The sequence below is a fragment of the Pseudophryne corroboree genome, chromosome 4 (assembly GCF_028390025.1).
Source record: "Pseudophryne corroboree isolate aPseCor3 chromosome 4, aPseCor3.hap2, whole genome shotgun sequence".
Classification (NCBI taxonomy): Eukaryota; Metazoa; Chordata; class Amphibia; order Anura; family Myobatrachidae; genus Pseudophryne; species Pseudophryne corroboree.
The window spans coordinates 694827733-694840625 of record NC_086447.1 but is presented as its reverse complement, the minus strand read 5'-3'; the positions used below and the strand labels follow the sequence as shown (position 1 = coordinate 694840625).

General features: G+C 47.1%; 1 protein-coding gene across 3 annotated transcripts in view; it reads right to left on the bottom strand.

The window, feature by feature from the left end:
- The window catches only part of VIT (vitrin), a 293710-nt gene that overhangs the window by 47144 nt on the left and 233673 nt on the right, over positions 1 to 12893 (bottom strand). For 2 of the 3 annotated variants that reach the window (XM_063917916.1, XM_063917914.1), the window contains one exon: positions 925 to 1038. In XM_063917916.1, coding sequence (XP_063773986.1) covers positions 925 to 1038 — 114 coding nt within the window. The remainder of the gene's footprint in view (positions 1 to 924; positions 1039 to 12893) is intronic. The other variant, XM_063917915.1, reaches the window with a different exon arrangement.

Below are 12893 nucleotides of genomic sequence, written 5' to 3'. Positions count from 1 at the left end.
GGTCAAACACTTTTGCAAAGTTCTACAAGTTTGATACCCTGGCTGATGAGGACCTCCTGTTTGCTCAATCGGTGCTGCAAAGTCATCCGCACTCTCCCGCCCGATTTGGAGCTTTGGTATAAACCCCATGGTCCTTTTGGAATCCCCAGCATCCTCTAGGACGTATGAGAAAATAGGATTTTAATACCTACCGGTAAATCCTTTTCTCTTAGTCCGTAGAGGATGCTGGGCGTCCCTTATTGCTTATGTTACACAAAGGTTGTGTTTTGGTAAGGGTCAGCCTGTTGCTGATCTCGTTGGTTTACGCTGTTAACTGGTTTTAGTTAAATGCCGTGTTGTACGGTGTGTTGTGGTGTGAGCTGGTACGTATCTCACCCTTAGTTTAACAAAATCCTTTTCCTCGAAATGTCCGTCTTCTCTGGGCACAGTTCCTATAACTGAGGTCTGGAGGAGGGGCATAGAGGGAGGAGCCAGTTCACGCCCATTTAAAGTCTTAAAGTGCCCATGTCTCCTGCGGATCCTGCCTATACCCCATGGTCCTTTTGGAGTCCCCAGCATCCTCTACGGACTAAGAGAAAAGGATTTACCGGTAGGTATTAAAATCCTATTTTTACCATAATATTCTGTATGCTTCAGTGTTTATTTTTCATTGATTTATTTCTTAGTTTTTGAATAACGTTAGGATAAGATAATGTTGTATATTCTTTTCATGGTTTGCCTGTTATCACTGGATGGCAATAATATTAGTTTGCAAAAATTATGAAAGATTAACTGTACAAATGTAGGTGATTATATTTATTGTATGATAAGGATATTATGGTTTCAGTGACATAATAATAATAATAATAATAGTAATAATAATAATAATAACAACAACATAACATAATACATACTGTAACTCCTACTTCCGGTAGTGAATATTACCTTTTGTTTCTGGTATCTCTTCAACACCCTTCCAGATTGTTTCTGAATTACCTTTTGTTTCTGGGACCTCTTCAACACCCTTCCAAACTGTCTCTGAGTCTGTGTTTCTGGAATCTGAAATGCAGTAAATTCTGATGAAATTTCTCAAAATATAAAATTCAATGGAAGTAAGTGAAAAAGTAGTTTTCTTGATGCACACCATTAAACAAGATCTAGTCATATTCTTGACCATGTTGACATTCATAATGTCGACACTAATATGTCAACATGGTTGAACATCCTCTGATTGCTGACATCTGAAATGTCGCCATGTAAAATGTCAAAGTTCCCAGAAAGCTGATAGGTTTAGATGCCGCTGTGTGGGCTAGGCACTGCAGAGGAGGTTAGAGGGTGGAGGGGAGGTACGGTTAGGCACTAGGGGTAGGGATGGGACAGGAATACTTACCGGAACATTGGCGCATCAGATGACTCCACTGGAACTGATGATCACATGACTGCCGGGACTGGGACTGAGATGCATCAGCCACAGGGAGCAGGTAAATGACCACTGGGCCATCAATGATGTTATGTTGACACTCTATACTGTCAACATTTCATCCATGTAGACATGATGAATATCAACATGCCCACTGTTGGCATACAGTACTATGCATGTCAGCATTCTGACCATGCTAACACTATCATGTCGGCCTTATACATGTTGACATGATAACTCAATATAACATACAACACCCCCATTAAATGCTCTTTTTACAATGGTGTGTCTGGAAGGTCTGCCCAGCGCACTCCTACCCTCTGCTCTTAGCAGATACTTTGGTAACCTAGCAGGGCTGCCATCAGAAATTGTGGGTCCCGGGACTGACAAAATAGGTATATATGTATATATATATATATATATATACATATTAAGAATAAAGAGGTATTCCTATGCTCATACGGAGCAACATCATATTATGCCCCCTGCACCATGTTAAGTACCCACAGTAATGCCCCTGACACCATATTCTGCCTGCACAGTTATGCAGAGTTATTGTAGACTTACCATGGTTAACTCTTTTTCTGTGAAGTACATTGGGTTCCACAGGGAAACATCGGGGTGTAGAGTGGATCTTGATCCAGAAGCACCAACAGGCTAAAGCTTTAGGCTGTCCCAGGATGTATTGGGGCCTCCTCTATAAACCCCGCCTCCAGGCACTGAAGCTCAGTTTCATTAACCAGTCAAATGCAGAAGCGGGCAAGAGAGAAGGCAGATGTTAATCACCTAGAACAGGCATTCCCAACCACGGTCCTCAAGGCACACCAACAGTGCAGGTTTTAGTGATATCCAGGCTGCAGCACAGATGGTTAAATCAAAATAACTGAGCTACTAATTAAGTCACCTGTGCTGAAGGCTGGATATCACTAAGACCAGGACTGTTAGTGTGCCTTGAGGACCGTGGTTGGGAATGCCTGACCTAGAACCACTTTCTCATGACAGGAGAAGGGACCAGTGACATGCCATACAAACCCATAGAAGCTAGGTGCGTCAGGGTGGGCGCCCTGTGTGCCCAATGTACCTCACAGACAGAAAGTTAACCATGGTAAGTCTACCATAACTCTCCTTTTCTGCAGCAGGGTACATTGTGTTCCACAGGGAAACATCGGGGATGTCCTAAAGCAGCTCCTCAAGGGAGGGGACGCGCCTTAGCGGGTATGAGAATCCAGCGTCCAAAGGAAGCATCCTGGGAGGCGGAAGTAACAAAGGCATAGAGCCTAATGAACGTGTTCACTGAGGACCACGTAGTCGCCTTGCACGACTGTTCTGCGGAAGCCAGGGCGGGACGCCAAGAAGGTCCAACAGACAGAGTAGAATGGGCATTAATAGCAGCAGGAGCTGGGAGACCAGCCTGTGCATAAGCTTGTGCAATCACCATTCTAATCAATCTGGCCAAGGTTTGCTTATTTGTAGGCCAGCCACGTGCGTGAAAACCAAACAAGACAAAAAGGGAATCTGACCTCCTAATGGAGGCAGCCCTCTCCACATATATACGGAGAGCCCTTACCACATCCAAAGACCGCTCTTTGGAGGACAAATCAGAAGAGATAAAGGCCGGAACCACAATCTCTTGGTGGTGAAAAGATGACACAACCTTAGGTAAATAACCTGGGCGAGTTCTAAGAACTGCCCGGTCACGATGAAATATCAGAAAGGGTAGACGACAGGACAAAGCGCCTCAGTCCGGCACCCTTCTAGCAGAGGCAATAGCCTGTTAAAACAAGACCTTGGCTGTAAGCCATTTAAGGTCTACCGACTCAAAAGGTTCAAATGGGTACCCTTGCAGGGCATTCAGGACAACAGACAGATCCCATGGAGCCACAGTAGGGACATAGGGAGGCTGAATCCTGAAGACACCGTGAGTGTATGTATGAACATCAGGTATAGATGCAATATTACTCTGAAACCAAACTGACAAGGCAGATATATGAACCTTGAGGGAGTCTAGACGAAGGCCTAAATCCAGGCCGTGTTGCAGAAAAGCCAGAATTCTGGAAGTTCTGAATCTGTATGCATCATAATTCGTATCAGCACACCAGGTGAAGTAAGAATTCCAGACCCTGTAATAAATTCGGGCAGATACCGGTTTGCAGGCTTTCAACATAGTTTGGATGACCGCCTCAGAGAATCCTTTGGCCCTTAGGAGTAATGCTTAAAGAGCCATGCCATCAAAGCCAGTCTGGCCAGGTCCAGATAAAGACAAGGGGAGGAGGTCTGGGCACTGAGGAAGTTGAAGAGGACGCTCTGTCTATAGACCCTGCAGGTCTGAGAACCAATGCCGTCTGGGCCATGCTGGAGCGACTAGAAGTAGTATTCCACCTTCGTGTTTGAACTTCTGCAGGAGCCTGGGCAGGAGTGACACTAAAGGGAACATGTAGGGCAGCCAAAAGTTCCATGGAATAGCTAGTGTGTCCACGAATGCTGCTTGAGGATCCCTGGTCCTTGATCTGAAGAACCTTGTGATTGTGTTGAGATGCCATCAGGTCTACATCTGGTAGGTTCCACTTGTCCACTAAGAGTTCAAAGACTTCCGGATGAAAACTCCACTCTCCGGCGGGCACGTCCTGGCTGATACTGCTGGCAGATGGCGTTCCACCCAACAAAGGATTTTTGACACTTCCATCATAGCTATGCGGCTTTGAGTGCTGCCTTGATGGTTTATGTAAGCCACTGTGGTGGCATTGTCTGACCATACTTGAACCGGCCTGTTCAGTACCAGAGGCAAGGCGAGAGTCAATGCATTGAACACCGCCCGCAACTCCAGAATGTTTATTGGGAGGAGTGATTCCTCCTTGGTCCGTTGACCCTGAAAAGAGTGTTGCTCCAACACCGCACCTCATCCCCTCAGACTGGCGTCCGTTGTCAGCAGGACCCAGTCAGGGATCCAGAAGGGACGGCCCCTGCTCAATTGCTGGTCCTGTAGCCACCAGGTCAGCGACCGACGAACCTCCAGAGTCAAAGTGATCATGTGAGATCTGATCCGAAGAGGTAGGCTGTCCCACTTGGAAAGAATTAACCTCTGCAGGGGAATGAAATTGAGCGTACTCTACCATGTGTAATGCCGACACCAGCAGGCCAAGTACTTGCATCGCTGAGTGTATCGACACTCTGGGGCGACAAAGGAAGCATCTTATCCTGTCCTGAAGCTTCAGGACTTTTTCTGAAGACAGAAACAGACTGTGTGTGTCCAGGAGTGCCCCCAGGTGCACCATGCTCTGAACTGGGACCAGCGAGGACTTCTTCCAATTGATAAGCCACCCGTGGGCTTGCAGGAAGGTTACCGTCAGTTGCAGATGACTGAGGAGGACATCATGGGAGTTTTCCAGAATCAGCAAGTCGTCCAGAAATAGAAGGATCCTGACTCCCTGGCAACAGAGATGGGCAGTCATTATGGCCATGACCTTGTGAAGATCCGAGGAGCCGTAGCCAGTCCAAATGGCAGAGCCTGGAACTGAGGTTGCCAATAGCAAACCGCAGATACTGCTGATGTGACATGGCAATAGGTTTATGCAGGTACGCATCTTGTATATGCAGGGATACCATATAGTCTCCGGGTTCCATAGCCAGTACAATTGAGCGCAGTGTTTCCATACGGAACTTGGACACTCTCATGAACTTGTTCAGTGATTTGAGGTTGAGTATAGGCCGGAAAGACCCATTGGGTTTCGGAACTAGAAACAGGGTCGAGTAGTTACCTCTGCCTCTGTGGGACAGAGGTACCGGCACTACCACTCCTGTATTCAGGAGGGAACTCACAACCTTTTGCAGAGCTTGCGCCTTTAACGGATCCAAAGGTATAACCGTGGTAAAAAAAATTGTCGAGGGGGACGTCTCTTGAATGAGACTGCGTACCCATGAGAGACAACTTCCTGCACCCATGCATCTGAAGCGGTCTTTAAAAGACCTGGGTGAACTGAAGAAGTCGGACTCCCACCCTGGGGACCTCCAGGGGGAGGCCCGCCCCATCATGCAGCAGGCTTGTCTTGTTTAAAAGCAGGCTGATGGGCCGCCCGGGATTGTTTAGCCTTGGGCTTTGTGGTTTTGGGAGCACAAGACTGTCTCTGGTATGCCTGATCTTTTGCTTTCCCTTGAGGCCGAAAGGAACGAAAAGTGGTACCTTTTGCCTTCCGTGCAGAAGGATTAGTATTTGGGAGCAGTATTTGGGAGAAAAGCAGTATTAGCAGCTGCTAACTCAATTTTATTAAGGTCTTCCCCACAAAAAATGTCCCCCTTAAAGGGGAGTACCTCCAAGGTCTTTTTGGAGTCCAGGTCCACCTTCCATGACCTCAACCACAGAATACGGCAAGCCAGGACAGACGTAGTCGACGCCTTGGCTGCCAACACAGCCGCCTCAGAGGACGTCTCCAGAATGTAATAGGCGGCAGTGGTAATGTGAGACAGGTGTCTGGCATTGTCAGAAATATTCTCGGACAGCTCTTCCTCTAATGCCTGAACCCATGCTTCAATACCTTTTGCAGCCCAAGAGGCTGCAATAGTGGATCTATGTACAGCATCTGTAAGGGAGTACATAGATTTCAGGCATCCCTCCACGCGCTTATCTGTCGGTTCCTTCAGTGAAGTGACAGTGGTGACAGGCAGAGTGGATGACACCACTAGGCGGGTGACATGAGAATCCACCGGCGGTGGATTTTCCCACTTGTTACATAACTCTGCAGGGAGAGGATGGTTAGCTAAGGCCAGTTTAGACAGAGGGAATTTCTTCCCTGGATTAGACAAGGGTTCCTGCCTGATGTCCACCAAATGGTCAGAATGGGGTAATAGATTTTTAATAGTGATGAGCGGGTTCGGTTCCTCGGAAACCGAACCCACCCGAACTTCACCCATTTTACACGGGTCCGAGGCATACTCAGATTCTCCCGTATAGCAGCTGTATTATATAGCAGAGTTTTGCTGACAGTGACCACCAGTATACGTTGTCTGCCTGAAAAACACTCCATATCTGTGCTCAGTGTGCTGCTTTATTGTGGGGACTGGGAACAACCAGTATAATATTATATAGGAGGAGTACAGTGCAGAGTTTTGCTGACCAGTGACCACCAGTATACGTTGTCTGCCTGAAAAACACTCCATATCTGTGCTGCATTGTAGACAGTATATAATAGGAGTACAGTGCATAATTTTGCTGACCACCAGTATATAATATATAGCAGTACGGTACAGTAGGCCACTGCTGTACCTACCTCTGTGTCGTCAAGTATACTATCCATCCATTCCTGTGGTGCATTTCATTTTTGCAGTTTGCTGACCACCAGTATATAATATATAGGAGTACGGTACAGAAGGCCACTGCTGTACCTACCTCTGTGTCGTCAAGTATACTATCCATCCATACCTGTGGGGCATTTCATTTTTGCACAGTTTGCTGACCACCAGTATATAATATATAGCAGTACGGTACAGTAGGCCACTGCTGTACCTACCTCTGTGTCGTCAAGTATACTATCCATCCATACCTGTGGTGCATTTCATTTTTGCACAGTTTGCTGACCACCAGTATATAATATATAGCATTACGGTACAGTAGGCCACTGCTGTACCTACCTCTGTGTCGTCAAGTATACTATCCATCCATACCTGTGGTGCATTTCAGTTTTGCACAGTTTGCTGACCACCAGTATATAATATATAGCAGTACGGTACAGTAGGCCACTGCTGTACCTACCTCTGTGTCGTCAAGTATACTATCCATCCATACCTGTGGTGCATTTCAGTTGTGCGCAGTATATATAGTAGTAGGCCATTGCTATTGATACTGGTATATAATTCCACACATTAAAAAATGGAGAACAAAAATGTGGAGGTTAAAACAGGGAAAGATCAAGATCCACTTCCACCTCGTGCTGAAGCTGCTGCCACTAGTCATGGCCGAGACGATGAAATGCCATCAACGTCGTCTGCCAAGGCCGATGCCCAATGTCATAGTAGAGAGCATGTAAAATCCAAAAAACTAAAGTTCAGTAAAATGACCCAAAAATCAAAATTGAAAGCGTCTGAGGAGAAGCGTAAACTTGCCAATATGCCATTTACGACACGGAGTGGCAAGGAACGGCTGAGGCCCTGGCCTATGTTCATGGCTAGTGGTTCAGATTCACATGAGGATGGAAGCACTCATCCTCTCGCTAGAAAAATGAAAAGACTTAAGCTGGCAAAAGCACAGCAAAGAATTGTGCGTTCTTCTAAATCACAAATCCCCAAGGAGAGTCCAATTGTGTCGGTTGCGATGCCTGACCTTCCCAACACTGGACGGGAAGAGCTTGCGCCTTCCACCATTTGCACGCCCCCTGCAAGTGCTGGAAGGAGCACCCGCAGTCCAGTTCCTGATAGTCAGATTGAAGATGTCACTGTTGAAGTACACCAGGATGAGGATATGGGTGTTGCTGGCGCTGGGGAGGAAATTGACAAGGAGGATTCTGATGGTGAGGTGGTTTGTTTAAGTCAGGCACCCGGGGAGACACCTGTTGTCCGTGGGACGAATATGGCCATTGACATGCCTGGTCAAAATATAAAAAAAAATCACCTCTTCGGTGTGGAATTATTTCAACACAAATGCAGACAACAGGTGTCAAGCCGTGTGTTGCCTTTGTCAAGCTGTAATAAGTAGGGGTAAGGACGTTAACCACCTAGGAACATCCTCCCTTATACGTCACCTGGACCGCATTCATCAGAAGTCAGTGACAAGTTCAAAAACTTTGGGTGACAGCGGAAGGAGTCCACTGACAACTAAATCCCTTCCTCTTGTAACCAAGCTCCTGCAAACCACACCACCAACTCCCTCAGTGTCAATTTCCTCCTTACACAGGAAAGCCAATAGTCCTGCAGGCCATGTCACTGGCAAGTCTGACGAGTCCTCTCCTGCCTGGGATTCCTCCGATGCATCCTTGAGTGTAACGCCTACTGCTGCTGGCGCTGCTGTTGTTGCTGCTGGGAGTCGATCGTCATCCCAGAGGGGAAGTCGGAAGACCACTTGTACTACTTCCAGTAAGCAATTGACTGTCCAACAGTCCTTTGCGAGGAAGATGAAATATCACAGCAGTCATCCTGCTGCAAAGCAGATAACTCAGGCCTTGGCAGCCTGGGCGGTGAGAAACGTGGTTCCGGTATCCACCGTTAATTCAGAGGCAACTAGAGACTTGATTGAGGTACTGTGTCCCCGGTACCAAATACCATCTAGGTTCCATTTCTCTAGGCAGGCGATACCGAAAATGTACACAGACCTCAGAAAGAGAGTCACCAGTGTCCTAAAAAATGCAGTTGTACCCAATGTCCACTTAACCACGGACATGTGGACAAGTGGAGCAGGGCAGACTCAGGACTATATGTCTGTGACAGCCCACTGGGTAGATGTATTGCCTCCCGCAGCAAGAACAGCAGCGGCAGCACCAGTAGCAACATCTCGCAAACGCCAACTCGTTCCTAGGCAGGCTACGCTTTGTATCACCGCTTTCCAGAAGAGGCACACAGCTGACAACCTCTTACGGAAACTGAGGAAGATCATCGCAGAATGGCTTACCCCAATTGGACTCTCCTGAGGATTTGTGACATCGGACAACGCCAGCAATATTGTGCGTGCATTACATCTGGGCAAATTCCAGCACGTCCCATGTTTTGCACATACATTGAATTTGGTGGTGCAGAATTATTTAAAAAACGACAGGGGCGTGCAAGAGATGCTGTCGGTGGCCCGAAGAATTGCGGGCCACTTTCGGCATTCAGCCACCGCGTGCCGAAGACTGGAGCACCACCAAACATTCCTGAACCTGCCCTGCCATCATCTGAAGCAGAGGTGGTAACGAGGTGGAATTCAACCCTCTATATGCTTCAGAGGATGGAGGAGCAGCAAAAGGCCATTCAAGCCTATACATCTGCCCACGATATAGGCAAAGGAGGGGGAATGCACCTGACTCAAGCGCAGTAGAGAATGATTTCAACGTTGTGCAAGGTTCTGCAACCCTTTGAACTTGCCACACGTGAAGTCAGTTCAGACACTGCCAGCCTGAGTCAGGTCATTCCCCTCATCAGGCTTTTGCAGAAGAAGCTGGAGACATTGAAAGAGGAGCTAAAACAGAGCGATTCCGCTAGGCATGTGGGACTTGTGGATGGAGCCCTTAATTCGCTTAACCAGGATTCACGGGTGGTCAATCTGTTGAAATCAGAGCACTACATTTTGGCCACCGTGCTCGATCCTAGATTTAAAACCTACGTTGTATCTCTCTTTCCGGCAGACACAAGTCTGCAGAGGTTCAAAGACCTGCTGGTGAGAAAATTGTCAAATCAAGCGGAACGTGACCTGTCAACATCTCCTCCTTCACATTCTCCTGCAACTGGGGGTGCGAGGAAAAGGCTAAGAATTCCGAGCCCACCCACTGGCGGTGATGCAGGGCAGTCTGGAGCGATTGCTGACATCTGGTCCAGACTGAAGGACCTGCCAACGATTACTGACATTTCGTCTACTGTCACTGCATATGATTCTCTCACCATTGAAAGAATGGTGGAGGATTATATGAGTGACCGCATCCAAGTAGGCACGTCAGACAGTCCGTACGTATACTGGCAGGAAAAAGAGGCAATTTGGAGGCCCTTGCACAAACTGGCTTTATTCTACCTAAGTTGCCCTCCCTCCAGTGTGTACTCCGAAAGAGTGTTTAGTGCAGCCGCTCACCTTGTCAGCAATCGGCGTACAAGGTTACTTCCAGAAAATGTGGAGAAGATGATGTTCATCAAAATGAATTATAATCAATTACTCCGTGGAGACATTCACCAGCAGCAATTGCCTCCAGAAAGTACACAGAGACCTGAGATGGTGGATTCCAGTGGGGACGAATTAATAATCTGTGAGGAGGGGGATGTACACAGTGAAAGGGGTGAGGAATCGGAGGATGATGATGAGGTAGACATCTTGCCTCTGTAGAGCCAGTTTGTGCAAGGAGAGATTGATTGCTTCTTTTTTTGGTGGGGGCCCAAACCAACCAGTCATTTCAGTCACAGTCGTGTGGCAGACCCTGTCGCTGAAATGATGGGTTCGTTAAAGTGTGCATGTCATGTTTATACAACATAAGGATGGGTGGGAGGGCCCAAGGACAATTCCATCTTGCACCTCTTTTTTCTTTCATTTTTCCTTGCATCATGTGCTGTTTGGGGACAATTTTTTTGAAGTGCCATCCTGCCTGACACTGCAGTGCCACTCCTAGATGGGCCAGGTGTTTGTGTTGGCCACTTGGGTCGCTTAGCTTAGTCACACAGCGACCTTGGTGCGCCTCTTTTTTTCTTTGCATCATGTGCTGTTTGGGGACAATTTTTTTGAAGTGCCATCCTGCCTGACACTGCAGTGCCACTCCTAGATGGGCCAGGTGTTTGTGTCGGCCACTTGTGTCGCTTAGCTTAGTCACACAGCGACCTTGGTGTGCCTCTTTTTTTCTTTGCATCATGTGCTGTTTAGGGACAATTTTTTTGAAGTGCCATCCTGCCTGACACTGCAGTGCCACTCCTAGATGGGCCAGGTGTTTGTGTCGGCCACTTGGGTCGCTTAGCTTAGTCACACAGCGACCTTGGTGCACCTCTTTTTTTCTTTGCATCATGTGCTGTTTGGGGACAATTTTTTTGAAGTGCCATCCTGCCTGACACTGCAGTGCCACTCCTAGATGGGCCAGGTGTTTGTGTCGGCCACTTGGGTCGCTTAGCTTAGCCATCCAGCGACCTCGGTGCAAATTTTAGGACTAAAAATAATATTGTGAGGTGTGAGGTGTTCAGAATAGACTGAAAATGAGTGGAAATTATGGTTATTGAGGTTAATAATACTATGGGATAAAAATGACCCCCAAATTCTATGATTTAAGCTGTTTTTGAGGGTTTTTTGTAAAAAACAAACCCGAATCCAAAACATACCCGAATCCGACAAAAAATTTTCAGGGAGGTTTTGCCAAAACGCGTACGAATCCAAAACACGGCCGCGGAACCGAATCCAAAACCAAAACACAAAACCCGAAAAATGTCTGGTGCACATCACTAATTTTTAACCACCTTCTGCTGTTTAAACATATCAGTTTTCTTAACCACAGTAGTGGAATCCTTATCATCAGTGAGTTGTAGGATCTGCTTAATAGCAACTACTAGGGCAGGGACATCAATTTGCAGTGGAGAATCCTCATCAGTAACATCTGATGCAGTGTCTGACAAGACAGTATGCTAGTCCTCTTCTTCAGATGAAACATCTGAGAGATTTGTGGATTGTGAGGAGGAAGCAGCCCGCTTAGATGACCCAGATACACGGGAGTGACCTGGAGTAGGTTTTTGTCTGACCAAGGATTGATTTAATTGCCGCAATTGGGTAGATAGATTTTCCGCCCAAGGTGGATTAACCATAGGGACAATTTGTGGCTGTAGTGGCACAGTTGGTCCCATATGGGGCGTAAGGCGTTCTACCAGTGTACCTAGTAGGTTTGTGAACGCAGCCCAGGGTGGCTCCTGATTGGTTAGAGGAGCTGCGGACTGACTGGGAGATGTATGACACACAGTACACAGACCATCATACAAAACTTCCCCCTCTAGTAAATCCCTGGCGCATGCTCTGCATGATGCAGCAGCATCCACAGGCTTACTGCCCTTCTTGTTAGACATTGTTCACAAATGCAACAACAGAGTGGTTTAGTAAAGCCAGACAGAGTACAATCCGTGCGAATAAATCCGTAGTATGTGACTGAATACACAGTACACAACACCTGCAAATAAATCCGATATCATATGACTGAGTACACAGTAGAATACACGTAATGGGTAAATACTGTGACGCACTATATATATGACCCAGACACACCCAGTCCCTTAGGGTACAGAATATAGTGATAGTTATATCTGGGAAACACTGAAAGTGAAACCACACAGCAGATACAGGCACACACAGTCACAGGCAATGCAGATAATTATTATGACAATAAAACTGCCCTGGACTAGTATATGTACAGATAATTATATATATAACACAGCGTGGTCCTAGACCTGAGGTTTATATCAGAATACTCGTACAATATATCCTGTAATTGGTACACTCTTTCTTAACTAACGCTGTCTGTATAAAGACATGTAGAATACTCGAGTGTTTGTAAAGTCACAGCACTGTATACAAGGGAGACCTTGCCCTGCAGTCCCGGAGACCAGGCGCAGCTATGCTTAGAAGTTGGTGCCCAGCTTCTCAGTCAGGGAGTGAGGGAGAGTGTGAGGCAGCTCCAGGGTGGGAAAATCTGCAGTAGATGGCGCCCTGGGCCAGTGGGAGGGGCTACAGGTCAAGCGCCGGCTCCCCTATGCTGGTCCTCACCGCCAGTACTACGGACTCTTATTAAAATGGACGTTAGTACACCCGACCTGTATGCCTATGCCCTGGCGGTCTAGTGGGATCCCTGGTCGGTGACAGTATCCATGT